This window comes from Castor canadensis, chromosome 15 (assembly GCF_047511655.1).
Source record: "Castor canadensis chromosome 15, mCasCan1.hap1v2, whole genome shotgun sequence".
Classification (NCBI taxonomy): domain Eukaryota; kingdom Metazoa; phylum Chordata; class Mammalia; order Rodentia; family Castoridae; genus Castor; species Castor canadensis.
The window spans coordinates 24,236,283-24,263,636 of record NC_133400.1 but is presented as its reverse complement, the minus strand read 5'-3'; the positions used below and the strand labels follow the sequence as shown (position 1 = coordinate 24,263,636).

General features: G+C 34.9%; 1 protein-coding gene across 4 annotated transcripts in view; it reads right to left on the bottom strand.

The window, feature by feature from the left end:
• Cdh8 (cadherin 8) overlaps positions 1–27,354 on the bottom strand; it is a 346,818-nt gene that overhangs the window by 186,573 nt on the left and 132,891 nt on the right. For all 4 annotated transcript variants that reach the window (XR_012441939.1, XM_074055914.1, XM_074055912.1 and 1 more), the window contains one exon: positions 693–812. Coding sequence is in view for 3 of the 4 variants with exons in the window: in XM_074055914.1 (XP_073912015.1) it covers positions 693–812 (120 nt within the window). In the remaining variant the exon portion in view is untranslated. The remainder of the gene's footprint in view (positions 1–692; positions 813–27,354) is intronic.

Below are 27,354 nucleotides of genomic sequence, written 5' to 3'. Positions count from 1 at the left end.
CCAAAACGGTTTTTAAAGGGTTTTGTGAATATATGTTTGTGTATGCTTAAGTTCTTAATTGTATTTTTAAGTAATTTACTTCATGATTTTTAAAATATTTACCTCTAGACCTCAGAATATTCATTTGACTTCATATTGGCCATATAATATCTTCATAATAGATCAAATGGGTAGGAATAGATATTCTGCTTTACAAAGGAGGAATCTAACTCCAATGTAATAATTTCTAACATGTATTTAAGGTTATCATGTGGTATGCACTTCACGTTTGATATTCATTGCTTCATCTAATCTTTAAACATTAATGGGCTGGCATATTCCATACTCATTTTATAGAAAAGAAGTTGAAATTTAAAAAGTTACTAGTCAAGCATCACACATCCAATAATTAGCTGAATTTATATTTCAATCTGATATTTAAATGTGTCTAATGTGTCAGCACCGTTTCCCCCTTTATTTTATAATGAAAATGGTGTTAGACCAACTGTGGTAGTCTAAACAGGTTCTGCAATTCATTTTAATCAGTATCAAGATAACCGTGCAGCTTACCAAGATCCTCACAATACACATTCAAATATTATTGGTACTGGCAGTGAAATACTTAACTATAATATTTCATAATCCAAATCCCAAGAAAAGCATTTCCCTGAAGCAAAAACATAGTAAATAGAATTCAAATTTAGGCCACAAACCTGTTTCAGGTTCAATGGAGAAATAAGGCTGCCCTTCCAAGATACTATAAACTAACTTTGCACTGTTTCCATAAACCGGGTCATCAGCATCGGTAGCTGTTACATTTGTGACAGACGTGCCTAATAAAAAAGAGAGCACAAAGAGCAATAATTAACACATTATTCTTTGCCAAGAGCTATGTTTTTCCAAGCATATCATAGACAAATCTGCAGGTAAGAATAAAAGTGGAAAGAAATCTCTTTTAAAAGATGGAGATAAACTGCTTTGTTATAACTTCAACAATATCCAATTCTTGTAAAAGAAGGGGTAAAGCTAGGAGAACTGTGTGAAAAAGTCCCTTTCATACCTGAATTACTTAAGATTCCTTTATAGTTTTCATTTTAAAGATACCTATTAGATTTGTGTGGGCTTAGAGAATATGCAAAGGAATCATATCAAAGGAATATGAAACATAAGGTTAATAATATAACATAGCATGCAAAAGCAAAACTGAATGTACCTGGGAAAATTGACTGCTGTAAAAAAGCTGTGCAGAAATATTAAAGGAATATTTTATCCTATTGCATTTAATTCCTTAGAATACAATATTGGATAGGAAAAACCAATTAATTAGCAGGCTTAGATAATTAGGACCATTGATAGTAGAATCAAACCCTTCTTTTCAGATTAATATGCTGTGTTTTTCTTCATTTATTCATGGGACAATTGAGAACATACAGTTTACCTGAACTGAAATGTATATTTAAAAAAATCCTCTATGCTCAACCTTACAGTTTGGTGGCAAGGAAGAGAAAAATAGACAAATATGCACAGAAATTCAGATGAACGCATAGCACCTATGGGTCACTTATTTGGTTCGGTACACAGGGTTGTCTAGGAAAGACTTCTAAGAGAGGTTACGGTGAAGTGAAGCATTGGAGAACTGTCACGCTTTACCAGGAAAGAGGCAGGGAAGCAATACCATTCAATGAATCAAGTGTAAATGAAGGCAAAGTTTGATCACAGGACAGTCTGAGAACTTGTGAAATTGTGGAGAACCTGGAGAATTCCGGAACAGTGATAAGGATCAGGGGCTTTGTGGGCAGGGACAATGTCTTCCTCCTCCAGTATGCAACAGACACATAGTAATTACTGAAATTACATTTATTAATTAAATAAGTGGATAAGTGAACATATTATCTCATGATTTAACCAAGAAATGCAGGTAGGTGTCACAAATCCGTTACTTGGAAAAACAGATGTGGCAAAAAATATGTTTTAGTGAATTTTTACTGGAGAGTACTTGTGATTGTTCTCTATGAGGAAGAAAAAAGAACCATTGTGGACAGAAGAACCACTTGGGTTGTGATGTATTTCTTCACAAAGGCTACAGTAGGTTCTTCGGGCTCTGTATCTGGGCTGCTCATTGGGGAAATGGGGTTAGGCCTTCTCAATCCATCAATAAAGAACTGTGGGGCATGAGATGTCCCTGAGCATGCAGCTCTAGCATTGGTCCAGGCAACCCTCTTCATCCAAGGGAAAGGATCATCAGCTGCAAACTGTCAATAGTCAATGCAGCCAGCACATGGAGGAAGGGTGTTTTAACATTGAAGGAGAGAAAGGATTTATCGGAGCTACATACCTCTGTGATAACTGAAATAGGGTAGATCTCTTGCAATAATCTTGCCAATCAAAATCTATTTGAAATGTTTAAAATAGCAGTCACTATTCAGCAAAAGTAACAGCAATATCTGTGGAGCAGTCAATAATCCTATGAAACTGGAATTCCTACTCAGAATGATGACTTAGAAGTTTTACAAAATCTGGAGTTAGGAAAAAATGTACTGAATGCTTCTTGTGTAACACACTCCACTATACTTTGGGAACAACATATACACATTTCATGTCTGTGTAATTTTATGATTGTGTATGTAAATTTATACTCACTTTCACAGGTAACATCAATCTTATTGGTGATACTAAACATATGAAAGTATAATGTTTGTAGTTATTTGAAAATTACATGGCATGAGAAGAATTTGGGGCAAAACAGTCTGGGAAAGAGGAAGATGGAAAGAAGGGCCGATACAACTGCAGAAGAAGAGATGGCAGTTATCCAAACTCATGCTGGAGTTTCAAACTGAGAAGAAAACGAAGGGGACATCTAAATGCCAAAATGCAGAGTGTTGGATTTACCATCTAGGACACAAGGATGTTACTTCAGGGAAATAGTAATCTTATGTTGTGCCCACAATCAGTGTGCCCAGATTCAATTGAAGATAGAGACAGAAGGTTAGGAGAGCACACTACATGTGAAATTATAGCCATGGTTCAGTTAAGAGATGATAAAACACTAGCACTCTGTAGTGATAAAAATAGGTGTCCAATGTTAATTTTCTTGTTTTGATCTCTATGCTAAGATTATAAGCTGAAAACAAACTGAGTGTGCGGTTGCCATGGGTCTCATCCAAAATTCAGGTGTTGCGAATGTGATGATATAAAGAAGTGGGCTCTTTCATGGGTCCCAACAGGTCATCAAGGCTCTTTCTTGTCTTGCCCTTTACCTTCTGCCCTCTGTGGATACCTCCTACCTTAGTTCCACATGATGCAGAAAGGAGACTTTTGCTGGAAGCCAGAAACTTGAACTAGGACTTCTCAGACTCTCAAACTATGAGAAAATAAATTTCTGTTCTTTGCGTGTTATCTGGTCTCAGGTATTCCAATATAGCACAAAACAATGGACTGAGACAGAAGCATACAGTAGCTATTTTTGTAACTGTTTTATAAGTCTATAATTAGTTCAATAAAAGTTAAGGAAAAGAATGTGAATAGCAAGAAAATAGATCCAAGTGATACAGAAAGAACTAGAAAGAAAGGGAAAGCTCTTCTGAATGTCACATAAAAACTTTATTTTGCTTTGTGTGGTTGTCTTGTATTTTTACTTTGACTTCAAAGGAAAACTTCTGCTCCTCCATTATCAAGTAAAATGTTACCAGAAAGAAATGAAGTCAATGTTTAACATTCAATAGAATATTATGTCTAGGCATTCTTTTCCAGTCACAGACTAGGATCTGGGAAAAAAAGAAATGAATAGTCAAAAATTATCTGTTCTTGTTAAATTGCCTTCTAGGTGGTAATTTAAATTAAGGAATCTGTTCATAAAAAAACAAATGAATCCAAATATTTTCTGATGGACCTGATCACTGCATAAATCTGTAAGACAGGTGTGTTTTGGCAGTTTATGGTTTTGCATATATAACAGGTCTATCTTGTTCTGAAGCACTTATCTCTATCTCCTTGGGCAAATCATTTAACCTTTCATGGTTTCAGACTGAAGTCTACCATATACATATTAGTATGATTTTGAGAAGTAAGCAAAATAATGTATACAGGTGCTTAGCACAGAAATTATCATATACTAAGCCTGTGAGCAACAACCCCGCCTTTGGATTAGACTCTAGCTTTGAAAAGTAGATCCCTAAGGCCCCTTCCAGGAAGATAAGACACAGACAGTGGTGGAGCACTTTTAAAAATCTTCTCTGACAAATCAATGTAAAACCATTATTCAAAACACACACAGGAGACACCAAACTTTAAAAATTTGACCTGCTTCTTTCTCCTTAGAGACATTACTTTGAAAAAAAATTCATAGATTTATTTGTAAAGTGAAACATGTTTGTAAACCATTTATACTTGATAAGTTTCATGGAGACCATTTCTTATTAACTGGAAGTGAGAATACTTTCTGGGAGTTTATTATTACAAGACAAGTGGTAGTCATTCTATTTCTGTGCTTATTGTAACTTGAGCCCATCTAACCAGGAGAGACAGCCCATCGAATGACTAGCACAAGGATAAGGGGACAGGTTTCAACCATTTATGTGATCTGTGGTTCTGCCTTCCATATGCAAAGATGATCTTTTTTATTCTGCAAGCATCAAAATTTTGTATGAGGATCAAATGCATACTTGTATACTTATAGGAAGCATATAAGAGTGACTTAGAGAATAATTTTGGAATAAAACTGCCTTGAACCAGAACATTTGCTTGATACTCAATTTCCAAATTTTACTTATTCTTGGCCAAATAGCAAAACTTTTTGAAGCTTTGATTTCTTAATCTGTAAAAAAGAAAATGGATAGTTATTACATCACACACTTGGTGAGATAATTAAATGAAATTATTCACACAAAAATACAGAAGAGTTGTTGACACTTGATATTTTTAAGAGCTTACTGTTACTCTTGTAGGAAGTATGTGTGTGTGTGCAAGTGAAACTGTATAACAAACTATTTTACAACTCTAAATGGTAGTAAACATTTTAGTTTATATAATCGACTATCTTTTTCATAATGGCTTTAATAGTAGTACATTTCCATATAAAACATTACAATATGAAGGTTAGATAGGGGGATAAGTTTTGCAGTTTTATATCACAGCAGAGAGACTATAATTAACAAAAATGTGTTATATGGCTTAACACAGTTAGAAAAGAGGATTTTAAATGTATTTGGCATAAAGAAGTGATAAAATTTGATGGTAAAAATACATTAATTAACCCTACTTTATCATTACCTAATAAATTATGAATGAAAATGTCACAATATGCCTCATAAATATATACAAATTTCATGTCAATCAAAATATAAATATAGTGATACACATGTATTTATTAAGACAGTATTCTCATTACTAAAATTTCCTGCAAGAAAACACATGCACACATACAACCTCACATTCTTCCATCCAATCTTCTTCCACTTTGAGAAAAAATTCTTCTGGGCTTAAAAGTTTTTAAGTTTTTAAGGCAGCAAGCTCAAAGGAAGTCACCAGGCACTTCATCCATACAAGTTTTTTGATGCTGTTGGAATGGATGGCATATTCTCCCATTCCATGCAAATCCCACACGATGGTGAAGGTGAACAATGGGGCTGGGGACCACGACAGAGTGAGACAAGCTTTTACCCACACACTCATCCAGGACATGTCTACCTGATGTCTGGATTCCCAGAAATCCACATTCTTCAGCTTTAGACATCTGAAAATAAAAAGGCAGAACTACTTTCTGTCAGGGATGATATTTCTGCTAATAGTGACTCAAGACTGTTGATGTACCTGTACACTGGAATAGATGTGTGGGAAGGTTTTGTGGATGCATTTGTCAAAGGATTACCCATAAAGGGAAAAATGGATGCTTTGAGGTTAATCATGTAGCAGAAATGTTTCTAGTCAAGCTGCAGTGTAGGCTTGTCCATAGAAATGCATGCAGAATGCAGGCTGTGGAGGCAAATTGAAATGTATAAACCTCATAGGATAATTTCTCTTCAAAGCAGCAAGTGTTGGTGTGTGATAAATAGGATCCTGAGTAATACCCAGGAAATATAACAACCAGGATTCTCTGTTTGTGTTTTCATTTGGAACTGCTTTTGTCCCTTTGTCGAGGATACAAGAGACTCATTTAGCTAGTGACTATAAATTTGACACTGTGCCATTTCTCCAAGAAAGCCCCTATTATAATCCAACTTGATGCTGATCCTAATTATAATAATATAGCTGTTGTATTTCCAGCTGTTGTCAACAAAAATGATCCCTGTCACTACAATTCAGCCTGCTAGTGTCAAGTTGAGTATGAGCATGTCAATTTCAAGGTGAATTCTGCTTTTTAACAAACCCATTTTTTTCTGCATTGGTTCTTGGTTAACTGAAAATTGCCAATATGCTCCTTGGATTTTAATTAACAGAGGACATCCAGTATCATTTGCCTTTTGCCATACTGAAAGTTTCTTCCTATTAACTGCAGGGCTCACATGTTTTCCTCCAATCATGACAGCAAACACTACAAGCAAAATTAACCATCAAAATTGCTTCTTTGTCAGGCTAGAGGTTCCAGTTTGCTGACAAACTAAGACAAAAGGCCTTTGGGAAAATAAGATGTTGGGGTTTGGGTAGTGCAGCTCTGTTAGCTAGGCTATACTTTTTTATGAGCAAGTCAGCACACCAATTCTGCACATTATTCAGAAAGAAAAATGCTAGTGCTGACACCCTGAGCAGGAAAACAAAGGTTTGGTGCAGCTTGAAAATGTACACACTGGAAAAGCTAAAGCTATTATGATGAGAAGAACACAAACCCCATTTGCAAGGAGTCATTTGCAATACGTTTTTACAGAATAAGCATTTCAATAGCAGGTGGGAAAATAAAGAAGCAGTGCCTTTGCAATAGATGAAATTCAAAAAGGTATGCATTCTTGGACTATCTTCAAACTTTTGATTTCAACTTCTGGTTCCCCTATTCCAAGTGCAGTACTTATAACCCATAGAATGCCTGGCATTATCCTCTGAAAATGTCTTACTTAATTACTCAAATGACCCAAAGATCACAGGCATAACTGATCATAGCAATGATGTTATTGCTTTCATTATTTTAATAGAACTAAACTGTCAACCCAACTTCTCTCATCCTTCTTCTTAATCCCCTCAAGTACTATGCAACACATAGGTATTAGGCACAGGTGTCTCCATGACAACATTTCTTGGTTTTTGTGGAATAGAGTAGCAATAATTTCATATGACCTCCACAACTTGTTGACATTTAAATTAACACTTACTAGAAGCTGAATCATCAGCCCATGGATGTTTTAAATTTGCCATGCCCAATTCATTACTTTCTAGTTTTTTAGAACAATATTCTAGGATACTTCTGTACTTGACTGACATGTATTTTTATCCATTTTGTGTTCATTTGTTTGTTTTGTCTTATTCCCTCAGTTGTAATAGAACACAATCTTTATGTGATGAACACAAAAGCAGAGAAATAAATGCAAGCAGCCAATGCATTCTGCTTTCCATTTCTCTAAGTGACACCATAGTCTTCAACATACATTTCTCTAGGCGAGAATCACATAAATTTTCCCAGTGGGAAACATGGCCTAAATCTTACCAATATTTTTCATTTTTGCTACTTAATTATAGAAGACACATGCCAAATATCCAACCCTCCAAGGGATGCCTCAGGGGATCTTTACAAGATGAGGAGAATTAATTGTGGGTCAGCAAATATTAGGGCCTTTTGAAATTTAAACATGTATGGAGATTTTTTTTTCCCCAGCCAACTTCTGGGAGAAATAAATAGTGAACCATAACTGCAAACCAGAATGCGGGAGAACCTCTTCCTTCCAGGAACTTCTGCTCTGAATTATGATGGGTTAAAGAGGAAAGTTATGTCATACTGATAACAGAAGCTCAAACTTATCTCTTTAATTGGTGGCCATTCTTGCCATTAATGAAACACAACTAAGTAAGAAGCAGAAGTAGCAATGCTCACCATTTCTCCTCAGAATTCTTTCTTTTAAGACATAAACCACAATGGAATGTTCAGTGATCACTTCTGCTTCTATCTTTGTTTTTGCTAAGACCTAATGATTGATTGCTGGGTGTTCTCTTCCTGTGCCAACTCTCAGCCTGTAGTGAGACATAGCTGCCAAATCCCACATTCTCCAAACTGAATTTGTAATGGGAATAGGGACAGATTTTTAACTGCAGCCACATTCAGGGACAGCACCAAAGTATATCCTGTCATTTCTCTGGCTCCATGACTTGGGACATAAAATTCAGTTTCCATATTTTATTATGGAACATTCAGAGACATAAACATTTGTGCAACTTCGTGAAATACCCATGCACACTTAACATTGTGTTTTGAAAATGAGTCTTAAACCTTCAGAAATAATTGAAATACTTCAGAAAAATGCAGTTGAGCATACAGATGTCTTACCCATGAATCATCTCAGCAAACATCTGTAATGTACATTAAGTGAGAGAAATGGAAAATATTGTGTGAGAATGTGTAACTGTGAAATCTCACCCACGTTCACTATGCACATGACAAGAGTCTTCTTGCATCCCTCATGAACAATGCTAGATGGTGGCCTATCCACTGCTTCTGCAGACAGATAAAGAGGAAATTGGAGGTCTGGTTGTGAAATCTAATAAGCTGCCTGTTTTATAGTTCCATGTGCATAAACAAACCCTTTCAGAATCAGGATGTCTCTTTCTAACACTGCAAGGGAAAATAATGTATTTTCTTTCCATAGGCTGCCTGTTCCCAGTAACTGAGTCTTTGCTAATCTGTTATCTATGGAATGAAATCCTATAAATACTTGAAAACTGAATGAGGATCTTACTATATCCATCTTGACTTTGCAAATTATGTTGTATGTGGCACTACAGGTGCTTTCTATAAGGTGAAAGGATCATAATAGTTGCAAACCTTACTAATTTTATTTTATTATGTGTACTCATTCATTCACTCACACTCAAGGAATGGCTGTTTCACAGCATGTGTGATACTCAGGTATTGAGTTAGGGAAGAATTTGCAGAAGAGTTAGAGTTTCTGTTTCAATTGTATTTGAAGTTTATTTTAGCAATACATTCACCTACTATCTCTTAATTATAGACAAAAACAGAAAAAACATTGTTACATTTATTTTCTAGAAGGCAACAGAATATGGCATATATATTTATATTACCTACTGTTTTGTTTATTTTGTTCTGCAATTTCAAAGTCAGAAGTTTTTGTTGGCAAATCTTATTAAAGGACTGAGATCATATTCTACTCTCATGACAGTCTCACTGATCAAGAACACTTTTTTACATTATTGACTAAGTTTTCTCCTCCAAAAAAATATGGAAATGGTATCATCTATGTCATATTCTTACTGTGAGACACCAAAAAGAGAAAAAATAATCAGAATACACTGGGTGAAAGGACATTGGTTGAGATCCCTAGGACACACCACTTCATGTTTGATAAAATGTGAATTCAAAAGCAAGATGCATGAGAGTAAAAGTGTCACCACTCTAGTGGCTATTTACACTTTGTTCTTTTAGAATAAATTTACTTCTCTTGTTAAAAGCCAGGGCTTTTAGAAATGATAATAGTGTGCTGCCTTTGCTCTCCCTTCTTAAGTGAAAGACAAAATCTTATCATTTGTCACTGAGTCATTTGAGTTATTGAGAAGTGAAAACACCCAAATAGATAGACATATACACAAAAACAAGCATGATCATGTACAAACTCACATGTAGAACATGTTTTTAATAGTGAAACTACTTTATGGAAGGAGGGAAAGGAAACGAGTATGAGAAAGCAGCAGTAATATGGCAAAATGTAATATCTATATTAGAGACTATAAGGATGTGTTTTGAAAGCTGCTGAAAAATGAGGGGCGGAGGTAGGGGGTATAGGAGAGTAATGGAAGGGGTTGAATGGACCAAAATAAAGTATACCCATAGTGGTGACACATTGAGAAACCCCTTTGAACATTAACTTAAGTATCAATATTGAAAGACAAGACTGTAAAATAAGTACAGTGTGTGTGTGGGGGGGGTACTTGTGTAAGGGGGGGTTGTGGGAATAAAGGAAATTAAGGTGAAGATATATGGTTATGAACTTCATATACATATAAGAAATACAACACAAAAACCTCTTGCGGGAATGAGACAAGGATGCCCACTCTCCCAACTCCAATTCAACATAGTCCTGGGATTCTTAGCCAGAGCAGTAAGGCAAGAAGAAGTAATAAAATGAAAACAAATAGGTAAAGAAACAATCAAAGTATACCTATTTGCAGATGACATAGTCCTATACTTCAAAGACCCAAAAATCCTACCCCAAAACTCCTAGACACCACAAACAGCTTAAGCAATGTAGGAGGATACAAAATCAACTTAATACAACAATGAACAAATTGAGAAAGAATAAATGAAAACAATTCCATTTACAATAGCCTCAAAAAAAAATCAAATACCTAGAAGTAAACTTAACAAAGGATATGAATGATTTCTACAAGGAGAACTACAACCTCTGAAGAAAGAGATTGAGGAAGACTACAGAAAGTGGAAAGATCTCCCATGCTCATGGATTGGTAGAATCAACATAGTTAAAATGGCAATACTACCAACAGCAATCTACATGTTCAATGCAATTCCCACCAAAATCTCAGTGACATTCATTACACAGATTGAAAAATATACCCTAAAATTCAGTTGGAAATACAGAAGACCACAAATAGCCAAGATAATACTCAACAAAAAGAGCAGTGCTGGCAGTGTCACAATACCGGACTTCAAACTGTATTACAAAGCAATAGTAATAAAAACAGCATGGTACTGGCACAAAACCATATATGAAGACCAGTGGAAGAGAATAGAGGACCTGGATATGAATCCACACAGCTATGCCCACCTTATTTTTGACAAAGGTGCCAAAAACATACAATGGAGAATAGATATTCTTTTCAACAAATGGTACTGGGAAAAGTGGCTATCTGCCTGCCGAAAACTGAAACTAGATACATGGTTGTCACCCTGCAAGTACTAAATCAAAGTGGATTAAGGACCTTAATATCAGACCCAAAACTCTAAAGTTAGTACAAGAAAGAACAGGGAATACTCTGGAAGCAATAGGTATAGGCAAAGAACTTCTCAGTTGAATTCAAGCAACCCAACAACTAAAAGAAAGGATGGACAAATGGAACTACATGAAATTAAAAAACTTCTGCACAACAAAAGAAAGGGTCTCTAAACTGAAGAGACCACCCAGAGAGTAGGAGAAAATATTCGATGGTCATACAACAGACAAAAAACTGATAACCAGAATATATAGGGAGCTCAAAAAACTAAACTCCTCCAAAATAAATGAACCAAAAAAAGAAGTGGGCAACTGAACTAAACAGATCTTTTTCAAAGGAAGAAATCCAAATGGCCAAAAAAACACATGAAAAAATGCTCACCATCCCTCGTCATAAAGGAAATGCAAATCAAAAGTGCATTATGATTCCATTCCACTCCTGTTAGAATAGCTATCATCAAAAACACCAACAACAAATGTTGGCTAGGATGCAGGGGAAAAATGAACCCTTATAAACTGTTGGTGGAAATGTAAACAAGTATGACCACTTTGGAAAGCAATATGGAGGCTTCTTAAAAAACTAAACATGGATCTGCCATATGATCCAGCAATACCAGTCCTTGGGATATACCCAAAGGAATGCAACTCAGGTTATAAACATGTATACCCATGTTTACTGCAACACTATACACAATAGCAAAGTTATGGAAACAGCCAAGTGCCTCACTTCAGACAAATGGATTAGGAAAATGTGGTATTTATCCACAGTGGACTTTTACTCAGCCACAAAGAATGAAATTTTATCATTCACAAGTAAATGGATGGGACTGGAGAACATCCAGGCTCAGAAGGCCAAAAATGGTATGTTCTCCTTCATATGTGGAGTATAGACATGGATCATACGCTAAGGGAAGAACATGTGTGGGAGGAATAGGAAAAGGGGAGGAAACCTAAAATTTGAAAGTGTTTGATATGCCCACTGTAGAGGAGCAAATAAAGTAATCTTAAACTGACAGAAGCCACTATGGGGAGGTGACTGGGAAGTAGTGAAGAGGTCTGGCAGAGATGAACCAATTGGGTTGCAATACACATGTGCATGGAAGCAATGCTAGGAATCTCTCTGTATAGCTATCTTTACCTCAATCTAGCAAAAATGCTATGTCTTTCTTGCTATCACCTGTGTTTTCTGTTCAAGAAAATAGGATAAGAGGGCAGAACAGTTTCTGCCTAGAAGCGAGGCATGTGGGGGATAAGGGAAGGAGGAATGGGTGCAGCGGGGACAGAGGGCCCAACAATGTATACACATATAAATAAATGAATAAACAATTAAAAGGTTTAAAACCTCTTGCAACTGCTTTCAGTGGAGTTGGAAGGGAATTGAGAGGGAGAGACACTGGAGGTGATGTACCCAACATTAAATATGATCTTATTTGAAATTGTCATTATGAATCCCCCCATGTACAACAAATATATCCTAATTAAAAATAACAAATAAGAAAAGAAACACCCAAATGAAATGGGTTTAGCTTGGCAATCATTACAAGATCTGTGGTTTCAAAGATACTTTTTAAAAAATAAATGCTATTAGCTCACACAAAGTATACTAACTACTTTCCAGTACATTAGGTTGATAACATGTAGGTAAACTGGGTTCATTTCTTGTTTTGACCCTTCACTTTTTCAGTATTTTTTTTCTGTGGGGAGGAGGATTTAATAGGCTCATTTTTATTATCACATTATTTTTGTATACTGGGAGTATACTATGACATTTACATAAGTTCTTACTATATCATAGTTGAATTCACTCCCTCCATCATTCCCCTTTTTCAATCCCTCTCTCAGTATCATTTTATTAAGATCTTGTTACAAATCAAGCCTTATTTTGGGAACCTAAGAAACTGCAAAAAAACTGTTTTCTTGGAAGGCATATTAGTGAGAAGACAGAAAATTAAAGAATTAGCTCCAAATGAAGTGATGGAGTACTGTAGGTGAAACAGAAGCCCTGAAAAGCACAGAGGGGTAGATGAACAACAAAAGCAAGGATGTTCACATGCAGAGACAATGATATTGAAATTAGGCAAGGCTATTCCATTATAGGAAAAGTAGGATCCTGGGTCAAGGATAACAGGGTGGGTTGCAAATCAGGAAGAACCACCACAAAGTAGGTAAATCAGTTTGGAGCTTAATTTAGAGATATGAAAAATTAGAGAAAGTTTATAATTAACCATTTTACAAAAATTTCCTAGAAATTTCCACCTATTTTCTTTACTCCCACACTTGCTCAGGTAAGTCAATTGCTATGATTCCCTAAAATACCCTCTAAGTCAAATATGACCCAAATTCAAGTTGTAATAGATTCCTAAGCTGGATCATTCCCTCTTCCGAACTCTCAAAATACTTTATTTGACTGTCTCTAGGGGTACCTTTCACTTTTACATATAAATGGTGTAGCATATAGATCTTTCTCTTTTTGGCCTAAAATCTTCATAAGAAAAGTATTGTATCCTATTCTCTCAACTTTTCCCTATAATTTGCCCATGTGGAATTAAATAGGTCCCCCTAAAACGTGCCCTCATCACTTCATAAATATCATCATCATGACTGCATAATATCCTAGTTACACATATGCTAAGAACAACACCTAATATAAAATATCTTTCCATTTAATGTTTGCAACAGGCCTGTGAGAATCTAGTGTTATTATCTTAATTCACATAGAAAGGAACAAAGCCTGTATTGAAACTAAAGAAGCTCGCAAGCCTACCCTCTTAACTACAACACAAATAATACCATGTTTCTTAATTTTACACCTTCAAGTACAGAGTGTGATCTACTGCTTTATTCTCTAGGATCTTAAAAAATTGCCTTTGCATAGAAATATATGTCAAGTAAACATACATATAAGATTCAATGAAAAGGTTACTCTCTTACTCAGAAATTAAGGAAACAGGTTGATCTACTGATGTTTTGGATTATGTCTTACATTTATTGCTTTGTCTTACTTTCATTTTAAATTTTGGTTTTTTATTGCTGTGCTGGGTGGGGGTGCATTGTGGCATTTACAAAAGTTCTTACAATGTATCAAATATAGCATACTTGAATTTAACAACCCCCCCCACCATTCTCCTTTATTCCCCTCTCCCACGATTCCTGGAGAAGGCTCAAAATGTATCATTTTTCCATTTACATACATATGTACACAATATTTGCACTACATTCAAACTCCTGTAACTTCATTTTAAATTTATTAGAGAATAAACATCAAGACTTTCTCTACTCATTTGAGGGTACTCATGACCTTCTGAACAGGCCTTACTTTCATGATTCCAAACATAAGCTAGTAATACATAAAACCCTTACTTAAGCTTATGAAAACTTTCTATAGAAGAAATAATGGATGGAAGACTTTCTTTAATTTTGGGGTCAGGGGTAAAATCCCCCCAAAGACTAGAAAGAATGGCAAAGATGGTGACAAGGGTCATCCTGGGTCACAGGCTTCACAATCCTTCATCAACATGGTCATGATTATGTCCAAGAAAGATAATTAGTAAGAGCCCTGGTCTGTAAATTGGGCATCAAGTACAAGCTTACCATGCAGTGAATAAAGTACAAAGCCAATTTAATCATGGGTTTGACAAAAAATGGAGCTAAGAAACTCCTTTAGAAAATGAATCATTTGGATCTTCCACATATGAATGAAGACATGTAACTTTTATCTTTCCGAACCTGACTGTTTGAGGCAAGCACTGGGAGGAGGGAGAGGAAGAGCCTGATAGAGAGTGAATGATATTTAAATGCATTGTACCTGTATAGGAAGATGGCATAACAAAATGCAAGTTGTAGAATATGGGGAGTCAGGGGAAAAGATAAGAGAGAGTAATAGGAGGGGCTAATATGATTAAAGTACAATATAGTCATGGGTTAAATATCATGGCAAGATCCCTCTGAAGAATAAATATACACTTAATAAAACGAAGGACAGGAAAGTAAAACAGGTCCCTGTTAGTGGGTAGGTACTAACAGGAGGGGGAGGGGGAATGGAGAAGTAAAGAAGAGTGACTATGTGGATGTACTTTATATACTTGCATGAAAATAGAACACTAAAACTTTTTGAAATAATTTTAAATAGGTGTGTTAGGGAATGAAGGAGAATGAATGTGGGGGTGGACCTAACCAAGGTATATTGTAAGCATACATGGAAATGTCACAATAAACACTCCTATACAACTAATACGTGCTAATAAAATGTTAAAAGAAAAGGAGATACATCAACAAAATCAGCTGATAGCCAAGGGCAGTACCAAAGGCCAGTGGTGGTATGGGTGGTTGTGAGTTGGAAGAAAACTCTCCATTAAAGTCTACTGGATTTTTCCTATTGCGGAAATTTCTTGGGCTTTTTCTTTGTACCATAGGAATAAAGACTTTGTGCAAGTCTTGCCAGCAGGTGATTCAAGAACTTCTACTTAAGCTAGAGAAAATAAAATGTGGATTACTTTTCTTGACCCTGAATCACTTCTTGTTAGATATTCTGCTAACATTACATAAGGAAGCTCAGTAATCCCTACACAAGGAAAATGATTACAAAATGGGGTGATATGGATCTCATGGCTGTGTCCTCCAAAATTCCTACGTTAAAACCCCAGCTCCCAATGGGAAGGTATTAGGAAGTGAGATTTTTGCAAGGTAACAATGTTCTTATTGTAGAAACCTTATGAGAGGAGACAAGAGAGTTTGCTTCCTTATTCTGTCTTCTCTCTGCCATGGGATGACACAATAAGAAGACAGTTCTCAGCAGATGCTGGCCAAATGGCAATGTGATTTTAGATTTCCTATTATCCAGAAGGGTGAGAAAGAAGTTTGCTGTTAAAGCCACCCATACTTTATCAAAATATTACAGAAAACCAAGCTGACTGAGACACAGAATTTCAGCATCTCTTATTATTAGGGCCCAGATGATTATCTGAGAAAAAAATAGTATATGCATTTGGTGTTAGTATATCTTAAATTAAATATTACTTTTTATCATAGACACTTGAATTTAAATCTGGAAAGACTTAGAAAAAAAATCACTTGGTTAAAATTCCCAATTCAAATTGGGACAGGGACAGTGAAACTATTATCTCCAATGATGTTCAACAAATTGCAGATTCCTTTATCTTTCCTCACTCATTTTTACATTGCAAGCATGCTTTTAACCAGGCATTGCTGTTTCCATTTTTAGATAGAAATCAGGCTCAAACAAGCTATCCAATTACATTGGAGTGTCTAACCATAAGTGGATAGACACCAGTTTATCACAAATAGTCAAAGTTACTCAAATGTCTGAAACCTAACAAAGCAGCTTGGAACTTCACACGTTTAATTTTCCACAGAATCAATACGGTGAGGGATATGATTAGTCTTGGTAAGGTTACCTCACCTTAAAGAAAATCACAGAATTTGAATGAAGCCAAAGCCTTGTAAATAAGTGTAGTAGTATTTTTAAAAATTCAATGATTTGTGAAGAAGTTAAACGTAGTATTAAATGGAGTATTAAACAAGAGGAGCACAGCAGAGAAATAAGTATATTGGAAGAATATAGTAAGACCTTGGCACTTGAATGCTTGGAGAGAACAGGAAAAAAATGCATTGGGAACTCTATGTGCCCCAATTAAAATATTGGCAAGAACAAGTAAAAGGCTAAGAAATGGGTTTACAAACCCATTTGTTTGTAAACAAGATGTTGGGTTGCCTACATCTTGAGGGTTTTTGGTTTTTTTTTTTAATTGTGAAGGAAGAAAGAGGTGGACGACATGGTGAGATGCTGGAGAGAAACAGACTGGCTGATTATGCTTTTATCCCTGAAGATATGCTGATGATTTTGACATGCAACATATCTAGCTAGTCTAATGAAATGTTCATAGGAAAACTGAGTTGATATTTCATTTCTTCATTGTATCCTTTCATTTCTATTTGTTTATATACTCCTCTCTATTTACTATCTGTTCCTCAGCGCTTTCTTCTCCTTCTACAAACATTCATAGATTGGTTTACATATAAAACTGTCCTTGGTCCTGGGATACCAAAGACGAATATGAGTCTTTTTAGATCCTTGAGGAGCTCATAACCTCCCAAAAGGAGAAGCACAAAAAGATGATTACAGCATAGACTGAAATCCACGTGTGTCCCAGGAGTGGTGGGGTATAGAGAAGATTGACTTTGACCAGGTAAGGTAGAGAACAGGTTAGAGGTGTGTATAAAAAGCCTTTCTCATGAAGTAATGTGATGCCAGCCCAACTTCAAAGGCAGTCTCTTATTTCAGAATATTGACTTTGCAAATGAAAAGTGTGTGTGCCCATGTATAGGTGTATGAGGTATTTTAAAAATAAATTCCAACACATAATCACATAGTTTTTTAAAATTGGATTTCCTTTCAAAAATATTTGGAAAAATCAATGTTTTTCATAGATATTAAATTTTTTTAAATCAGGATACCATGCTGGGAAATACAGGTTGAGCACCCTTAATCCAAATATTTGAGATCCAAAATGCTCCAAAATCCAAAATTTTTGGAGCATGGATGTAATTTTCCAATTGGCCATTTCTATACCTGACCTTAGGTGATATTTCATTGAAAAAGAAGTGCATAAAATAGAATATAGAATTATCATCAGGATCTATGCATAGGTGTATAAAAAACATAAGTAAATTTTGAGTTTAGACATGGATCTCATTCTCTATATAACTCATTATATATACATATGTGCAAAATATTCCAAAATCAAAAAAAAATATGAAGTCACATGAGGTCCCAAGTCTTTTGATAAGGGAGAATTAAAATGTCATAAATTTGAAAGGAGTTTATGAAAAGTCAAAGCAAAACATAGCAGATTTAAAACAGGAAAAAATTTGAGGAAACAAAATAATATTAACTTTTTAAAGGAATTACTGTAAGGATTAAAAAAAAATGTACCTGACTCAATTTAATTCTTTGCTCTCTCTTTTCAGTTTGTCCTCCTCACCATATTTAAGAATAATAGGTGGAGAGGGAGAAAAAGACTGTAAGTTTCTCTCCCCAGATCTGTGCCTTTTCAACTATATTTCACATAATTTACCACTGTTTTCTTCCTAACATTTTACCACCTTTGTGTTTACCATTTGGGTTAATTTGTACTTGACCCCAGTAATATAGCCCTTTTAGCCAACATTTTTGTGACAGACAATCATTGATTTAGCTGTTTTGCAGAGTGACTTAAAAATCAATAGATGCAGAAGAAGAAACTGGTGGGACTTCATAATATCACATCTCATTTTTATCACAAATTTCCAATTTACTAAGTTCCTGTCTCATTATTTATACCAGACAGGGCATGCTGATGAGATACACAACCCTTTCTGTCCCTTTTGGCAATCCATTTATAACTGAAGCACAATTAATATCTTTACAGCTGTTCTCCAGGCAGAAAGAAAAATGTGGCAGCAAGTATTTTGTACATGTTTGAGTGTAAATGTGTGAAGTAAGGAGCACTGGGATATAAGTAAAACCAGTGGAATCATGTTTTTTCTCATTTTTAAATTCTCCAAAGAAATATTTTCAAGACAGCATTTCATACCAGATGAGAAGCTACCTTTTGTATCTCTCCCAATATCCCCCCAAAAAATAATTAGGAATTGGGATAATCATTAAATACAAACTTTACACATGGCTCTCATCCAATGACAAAGCAAAGGGTTAATCCACTAAATTTCTAAAGAGTATGACATCACTTTAACCTACTTTTTATACCCTTTGTGAATTGCCTACTTCAATGTCAAATATTAGACTTTACTTTAAAGCAGATATTGATAATTACCGTCCACTGTAGATGAAATACCATGTTTCTAGCCCAATATATTTTATTTGATATTATCATTTTATTTATATTTAAACCCCTCAAAATTGGTTTTAAATCATATTTAGGTTCCCATAAAAGGACAGGAATAGATACTCAATAGATGTTTGTCTATTATTCAGTCATCAGATATGTTCCCATATCAACATTTGTGACATAATTATGATAGCAAATATAGCATTAATGTAGCCAGGAAAACACACGCACACACACACACACACACATACACACACACAAAGTCATCCCTCAGTATCCTCTGGGAATTGCTCCAGGACATCCTGGAGACACCAAAAATCATGGAGGAAGACCCCAAGGATAGAGAGAGCAACCTTATCCACAGAAGCAGTGGGTTCAATATGTGTGGAGTCAAATAACCAGAGACTGAAATTACTTTTTTTAACAAAATGAGACTGGTCTTAGTATTCTTAGATTTCTCATTTTCTCATTGTTCAAGAAACAATTCAGTATAACAATTATTTACATAGCATTTATCTTATGCAAAGTATTAAAGGAAATCTAGAGATGATTTAAAGTACCTGGGAGAATATGGGTAGGTTATATGTAAAAGTTATGCTGTTTTATAAGAGGTGTGCGATCTGCAGATTTTGGTATCTGTGTGTGGAATATGTTCAAGAGGATTCCATGGAATGATGTGTGTTTGAAGTTATCTCAAAGAAATAATCTGAAATATGAGCAAATAATTTTGTGATAGACTCTTATAGCATGAATAAATATTTATTTAATTAGCATTCAGGATATTGTTATGTTGATAATAATAATGAATAAATATTTTTAAAGTAAGCCTGAAGATAAAAGATAATACATAAAATAAAAACAAAGGAAAGAAAGAGAAATTACTGATTGCTAATAATAACAATGATAGATTATTGAAACATTTAGGTCACTAGCTTGTGCCCCAACAGAGACGAAATCAGACACTGATTCAAACAGCAAATGGACTATACTTACTCATTATGTCATATTGCTTCTATATGACAGAAAGGAACAAAAATAATAGCTGTTTGAAATTCAGAATGTGAAGACTTGCTGGAAATATTTTGAAACCATCGTATTGAAGAAAACAGAGCATTGAAGAAAACAGAGCAACATGTTCAGTTGGAGAATTCTGCTCTGTGTAAGTGATTCTTCTACTAGGACCAGAATCTACTAAGAAGCTATACTTTAAATAAAAGTTTCTTGTGTCCTGCCCAATAGAAATCAATTCAAAATCTCATTGGAGGGACCAGGGAATCTACTTCAGACACTAGCCCATGGAAAAGTGAAATTTGTGAGTGAAGAGAAAAGCCTGCCTACACCCTATTAAAAGTTGTATGTTTTTTCAAGTTTTTAATTACAAAAGTAATACATACTCATGGTGGGAAACACACCTCTTTTTGTAGGCAACTCAAAGAGACACCTCAAAAGGCACAGAAATGAGAGACTGGGCTTTTAGGACTGTGCAAAGAAGTGTTAAAAAGTTAATTAGCACCTGCATTCTAAGAGCAGTCAGGTACAATTTAGGACAGATGGGAGGGTCAGACAGTGAAAACATCCAGAAGAGGCTGAAGGATTGTAAAAGATCACAGCTTCTGCTTCACTTTTGTAAGTACTTAAACCAGTATTTTGTAATTTTTTATGGTCCTCTTCTAATTCTCTCTTTGATTAGGATTTATCTTTTATGAGTGTGTGTTTTTATTAATAGAAATAGAGGACTGATACAGTTGTTAATATTATATAAATAATAAACAGATTAGCTGTTTTAAGAAGCACAAATGTCCTGTAGATGCTTAATTTACATAAACCAATCCAAAGTGGTCTGAATTGTTTTACTCAACCTTTATTTGTAGGCATTTTCTCCAGACAGGAATTGTGCCTAAAGGAAATAAAAACCCCACACAACAGCATTTCCGAACCTGGAAAACACACAGAGCAGTTAACGAAGAAGCAGACTGTCAAACTCATTCCACCAAAGGATCCTCAGGCCCCCACACAAATAATTTAACATAAAATGATACACATTAACTTGTCTTTCACTAATCAATTAGTAATTAATGCTAGTAATTAATTATTGATTAAATAACTGTTTAGCTTTGAATAAACTCAAAATACATTTTGTAAATATTTTAAGTATTGTCTTTCCACCATCCATGGAATAGGCCTAACAAAATCTTACCTCTCCCAACGAAAGGAAGTGGGTCTGTAATTGTTCCTATTTTACGTAAAAGACACGAAAGTCTTGTCTAAGACCACACAGATATTTGAGGATCTGCTGTTGCCAGACATGTTGGTAAATCCTGGGTATTCAAGATGAGGCAAATAGGCATTTGCCCTTTTTAGAATATTTGGGTGAAAATGTTTGAATAGTTCTAGCAATTTAGGCAGAAGGAGACAATTACAAATTTCAAACAATTGTAAGGTCTTGAAGGTTTTTTCAGAATATGTCATGCAGTTTCTGCATTACATTCTTTAATATATCAGTGTTATTTTAAAGCATAGAATAGCTTGAAAAATGTTCTAGTAATACCTCAGAAGGATATAGAGAAGGATATTTGGCTTCAGAATCGGATGGCATATTACCATGGACTTCAAGTGGAGAAACACGGCACCCTAGTTATTCATTAAATAAGTGGTTTTCAAAGTGTGGCCTTCAGAATGGCAGCATTAAGTCACTTGGGAACATGTTAAACTTGTGGATTCCTGCCTCTACTAAAGTTCTACAAAATTATAAACTCTCAGGATGAAGCCCAGTGACAATATTTTAGGCAAACCTTCAAGTAATTCTGATGTAACTTCAAACTAGAGAACCAATGAACTATGTGAATAGGGACAGTTTTATTAAAGCAAATCAAAATAGGTGTCTATAACCTTAAAAAGCACTAATATACTGTGTTATATAATGCGTTAGCTTATTTTTATAACTTTACAACCTTCTGAGTGAAGTTAGAAATTAAGTTTTTAATTTTATAGAAGGCCAGCCTGCAAAATTTCCTGAATCTCTTAAGGGAATACATAATACTGGGTGTACATTTCAGGATGCTTTAAACTTTTTTTAATTTCTCTTATATTTTTTCCTTACTTTCCAGTAATTGTGGTATCATCAGAATAAATGGTAAGGTGCTGTGACCAGAGTAGCTAGTTTTGCTGTTTAAGATGATAAATTAAGAAATGTATAGTTTAGTCTTGCTGCTAATTATACTTCTTTCCTCCAAAATTAATACACGATAGTACATTGACACACAGTCATAAAAATTATATACTTTGTGAAAATCTGAACAAGAATTAAATTCACATAAATTTCTAGGCAGACAATTTCACAAATCTTGTAACAGTTGATAATTGTGTGTTCCCTAGTCCCCACATTAGATTTGAAATCTTCAGGTTCTTGGTGGCAACTTTCACTGCCTATTTTTTTATATGAGAAATTCATTTCAGGGTTTTGGAATGACCACATCAAGAAATCTGGACACTTTGCTTGTTGATAGTTTTTTGTTAACCTCAGAAACTAAGTCTAAATGTGTTTTAATTTGTTATCAGAGAAAAAGCCTCCTCTTCTTTGGGCTCAGCTCATTTCTTTCCATATTCTTTTTCAGGTGACAAAAGAAGAAAGAAGTATTATGAGATGTAGACTACAAAGAAGAATCCTTTTATATGTACATTTTTGCAGTAATTATGCCCTACTTTCTCATTATTAAGTGAATACCTATAGAATAACCACAAGAATAAGTAAATCTCTACTTCTCATTTGTGTCTGTCCTCTTACCCCATATTTCTGATATAAAGGCATCATTCATGATTTAATGGAAAGCACATTTGATATAGGGATGATCACAAGTGGAACATAGAACTGAAAAAAATTGAAAATAACAGATCTAAAACTAATTACTAAATCTTAGTCTAGTTTGCTTACCTACTTTCCCTACGCCACTGCATTATCATAGGAAATAATGAGGTTTCAAAGATATTTACCACTACTCCATACCCTATAAGTATCTCATGCAATCATTAAGAAATCCTCAAATACCATTGTGATAACCATATTTATACCATATTTAACCATACCATATTTAGCTGTTAGTTCTCTTAAATCTTAATTTCACTCTTTGTCATTAGCATGATGTTCTTTTCAACAGAGACCAACCACTACATTCATAAACCCATGGAAACCAAACGCAATTATTTTAAACACCAACAGAAATATTTTCATTATCTGAGAATCAGACTATTCAATGTTGTATATTATGGTTGGAACTGTCAAAATGCATAAGGAAATAAATGTAATAATGTGGAATTCATTTAAAGAGAAAGAGGCTCCCTGTGCATTTGCTAAATTTCATTCCCTTGGAACTTGAATTGCCCTGAACTGGAGGCTCTGATACAAATAATTTCTCATACCCATTTTTTGTTAAGATAATATACGATTAATTACCTCTTATTTTCTTAAGAAGACCGAAGAATCTTCACATATTTCACTATGTGTGTATATATTGAGAGATGTCTACTCTAGACAGAAAAGAGAATTCCCTTCAGGACAGAATTTATATTCAAAGTGGAGAGATTATGAGTCAAAGTAGCTATTTTTGTTATGATTCCAGACTCTACACATTTTTCTCTTTGATTTGGAAAGAAAGGAACATTTTCTTTCCAATTTAGACAGTATATATCACACAAATCCACACACAAACACTCATATATTGCAACATATAGAATAAGAGATAATGTAGACAGAGATTGTGTATGTATGTATGAGAGAAAGAGACAGAGAGACCATGAGACAGAAAGACAGGGAGAGAATGTATGCAAGAGGAAAGAAATATTAGAATTTTTCCTTCCTTCAAAGATTAAAGAGAAATATTTTTGGAGACTGACATAATCTGGAATCCATAAATAATAAGTTAAAAACTAAGAAGAAAATAATCTAGAATGATGCTCTTACTTGGTTTTGTTTATCATAGTTGATAAAACTTACATGCAAACACAAGCATGTACTAGTAAGTTCTGTGCAAAATCACTCATGCAAACATAATGTCAAAGATGTGTGAACAATGATCCTGCTTTCAAGAGCTGAATATTGGCCAACTATTATAAGATTCGTGTCTTTTTGGACTGGTGGAATGGCTCAAGTAGGAGTGCCTGTCTAGCAAGTGTAAGGCCCTGAGTTCAGACAACAACAATGCAAAAATTGAGTTGTGACTTTCCTTGAATGGTTATTTTGTTTTTAACTGCAAAGTGTTAGTGAAGGATGGATACTGAGTAATGAATTCCATTTCCCAGCCCTAGGGAAGAAACCTTGAAAAACATGGCTCAAGGAGCACCTTGAATCACTGATGTCTACGTAGAAGACTTCACCTGACTGAGCATATTTCAATATAACTTCACAGGCTTGGGTCTAATGTGAGGAATGAGAGGTGAAGGAAACCACATCTGTCTTAAAAACAGTTGTGATTCTGATTAAAAAAAATACTTATGTGCTGTATCTGGAAGTACAGCATTATGATTTTTTGTTTATTTTTCAACTACAAATCCACAGACTGTAGACACTCCATATTTTGTGTAAGACCCTCACTACATATTTTTTGTAAGAGTGACTACTTATTTTTAAAATTGCTTGATCTGTTTGTTGAAGAAATTAAGTTAGATAAAAATACCAAATACATGGTAGAAGTGTCAATAATGATAATGATGCTGATAATGTTGAAAATGACATTATACATTTACTGAGTGCCTACTATATGCAAGACACCAGCCCAGGTATTTTATATATGATATTATTACTACTTTTGAACTAATGACTATTGAATGCCCAAGAGTATCATTTGCAGTATGTACATTAGATATCTAAATAACATTTTAGAAATCCCTTTTTAAAGAAAATAAATTGGATACACAAAGAAGAGAAATCACATATCCAAATTTGCATGTTTAATGAGTGGCCTCCATGATCCAAAATTCACTTTCCAGAGTCTACATGCTCTCTGCTTCCATCACCTCATGTTATATGTTAAGTCCTATTTTATAACAAGCTATCTAAGTAACTGTTGAAAGATTTAATCCCTTATAAATGCATAAGATTAACGTATTCACCCCTATGTCCTAAGTTTCTAAAGCCACACACATATACATACACAAAAATGAATTTCACATTTCCTTGCCTAAATTCCACACAAATGAGTTTCCTTGGAAGTACACTGATGAACAGCTATTCCCATGTTTTCCATTATACTCTTACCTCTGATAACAAAAATTAAAAGATAACAGTAAATCAATCAACTTCATTTGTATTGAACCATCAGGGTCAGAATGTTCTTGTTTCAAGAAGATTTCTCTAAAATAGTAGAGAAAAACCTGAGTATCAAATTTGCAGTAAACAAGGAATGCCATGAGTTTTTTTCTCACTTAAAGCTTTCCTCATTTCTCTACCAGTTTAGTTCATGTATGGAGACTGAAGACCAGACACCAGCTAAAAGAAATTCTCTATTTTGTCACATTTCAGGGATAACTGCCTCATCACCCTGAGAGGCAATTTCTGTCTGGATAACATCATAGCACCGTCATACCTCAAATTTCTGTAAGATGCTGTAGTTCTATTCATCAGTGGTTTCTGTGGTTGCTCTCAGTTTAGCTAATTATCTATCACCATTCTCACAAACTACTTTGTCTTGGTCATTGCAGAGACTCTCTAAACTTCTTCAGCTATGCCTCTCAGAACCACAGACCAGGAGAAAACAATCTTCCTATACACTTACCTTTAAAGCAGAAAGTTGTATTGCTTAGTTATTAAGAGCAATTAAAATCCTTAGTAAGAATATCATCTATTATCTCAGTTTTACTTCCCTTTCATTTAATACATATTTTAAAGATGTGCACTCTTTCTGGGGCTCTATTATCAGCCCCTGTGTCATTCATAAATGAGGGACACAAAGCAGGTCTGTGAAGCAGAATGTCTATTTATAAAATATGCAGGTGTTGGCATGGTAAAAACATGTGCATGATCCATAATGCTACAAATTTGAACTTAAAACAAAATGAAACACTGAAACTCATTTAACCAGAAACATGTCAAGATCCCAGAATGAATCAGATGAGGAATCAGATGAATAAATCAGATGAGGGCAATGGAGAATGCAGAAAACCAGTATGGAGGTTTGATAAGAGGTCCCATTTAATAAAATGGTTTCTTGCATTAGGAGAGTGAAAGGTGACATAGCCGTTAAAAAGTAGAAATATTTATTTTGAAGTGGATCGTGTCTACCTATATTCATTGCTAAAAGCAATATTAAACAAAGTGTTCCAGACAAGCCACCCACAAAACCATGTTTGTAAAATACCATGCTTGCTACTGTAGAATCTGAGAGGAGTGGATCAAAAGTGGCCATGACCTTTGAATTTCTTGGAATCAATAAAATTTGTGAAGATGACAGGTTTTATGTGATTATATGGACCTGAGGTCCAGTATGGAAAGGTAAGGAAGTAAAGAAGGGATGGTGGCCACCTAACAGAGTCAAAAGGGAAACTACGACTTTCGGTCCAGCAAGCTGCAGGGATCTGAATGCTGTCAGCAATTGCAAGACCTTAGAATTAGATTGCAGTTTCTGCCTTATGATGTCCTGAAGCAGAGAACTCACAGAATTTCTGAATGGACCCCTGACCCACATAAACTATGAAATAACTAATATGTGACGTTATTAGCCATAAAGTTTATTGTAATATTATTATATAGCAAAAATAACTGATATATTGAGTTTTGAATGTGCATTTGGTTATAAAGGTGCCTCATTCTTGCATGTACATGTCACATAAGAAGTTTGTGGTGCAGGCCTGGAACACAGGTGGAAAGGTTAGAATGAGATGCTAATTTGGGAAACTGAGTTTAAAAATAATAAGAAAAGAGAGAATCACAGAAACAGTACACAAATAACCTGCAGTAAAGATACTGAAAAGATCAATCATTTGTTTGAACAAACTAAGGAGGTTAACTCTGAAAATTTATACAAAACACAAATATCAGAGAAGATACAAATTTGTGCACATTGATGCTCAAGAATTGAGAAGTAGCATGCTGACCAAGAAGTCATTGCTAATGTCTCAGAGCTTTCACACATCTTTTTTCTTCTTTAATACCAATTTAAAGAAAAAGAAGCCCAGATTCAGAGAAGTAAACTCATTCACATGCTTGCTAAATTAAATGTGGTGCTAACTGCTTATGTGTGTTGGATTTCTTAGACCTAGGGATAGAGAGATCATGCTGCAATGTTTTCTCCTTTGTAGAAATTAATCTTTGAACTCTTAAGCAAAGCCCACGTGGTCATGCTAACAGTGTCTATTCTACTATCCTGGCTTGACTTTGAGGAGGAGATACTATGCGCCTAATTCACATCAGTTGCAAAAATTTTGTGAAATGGCTT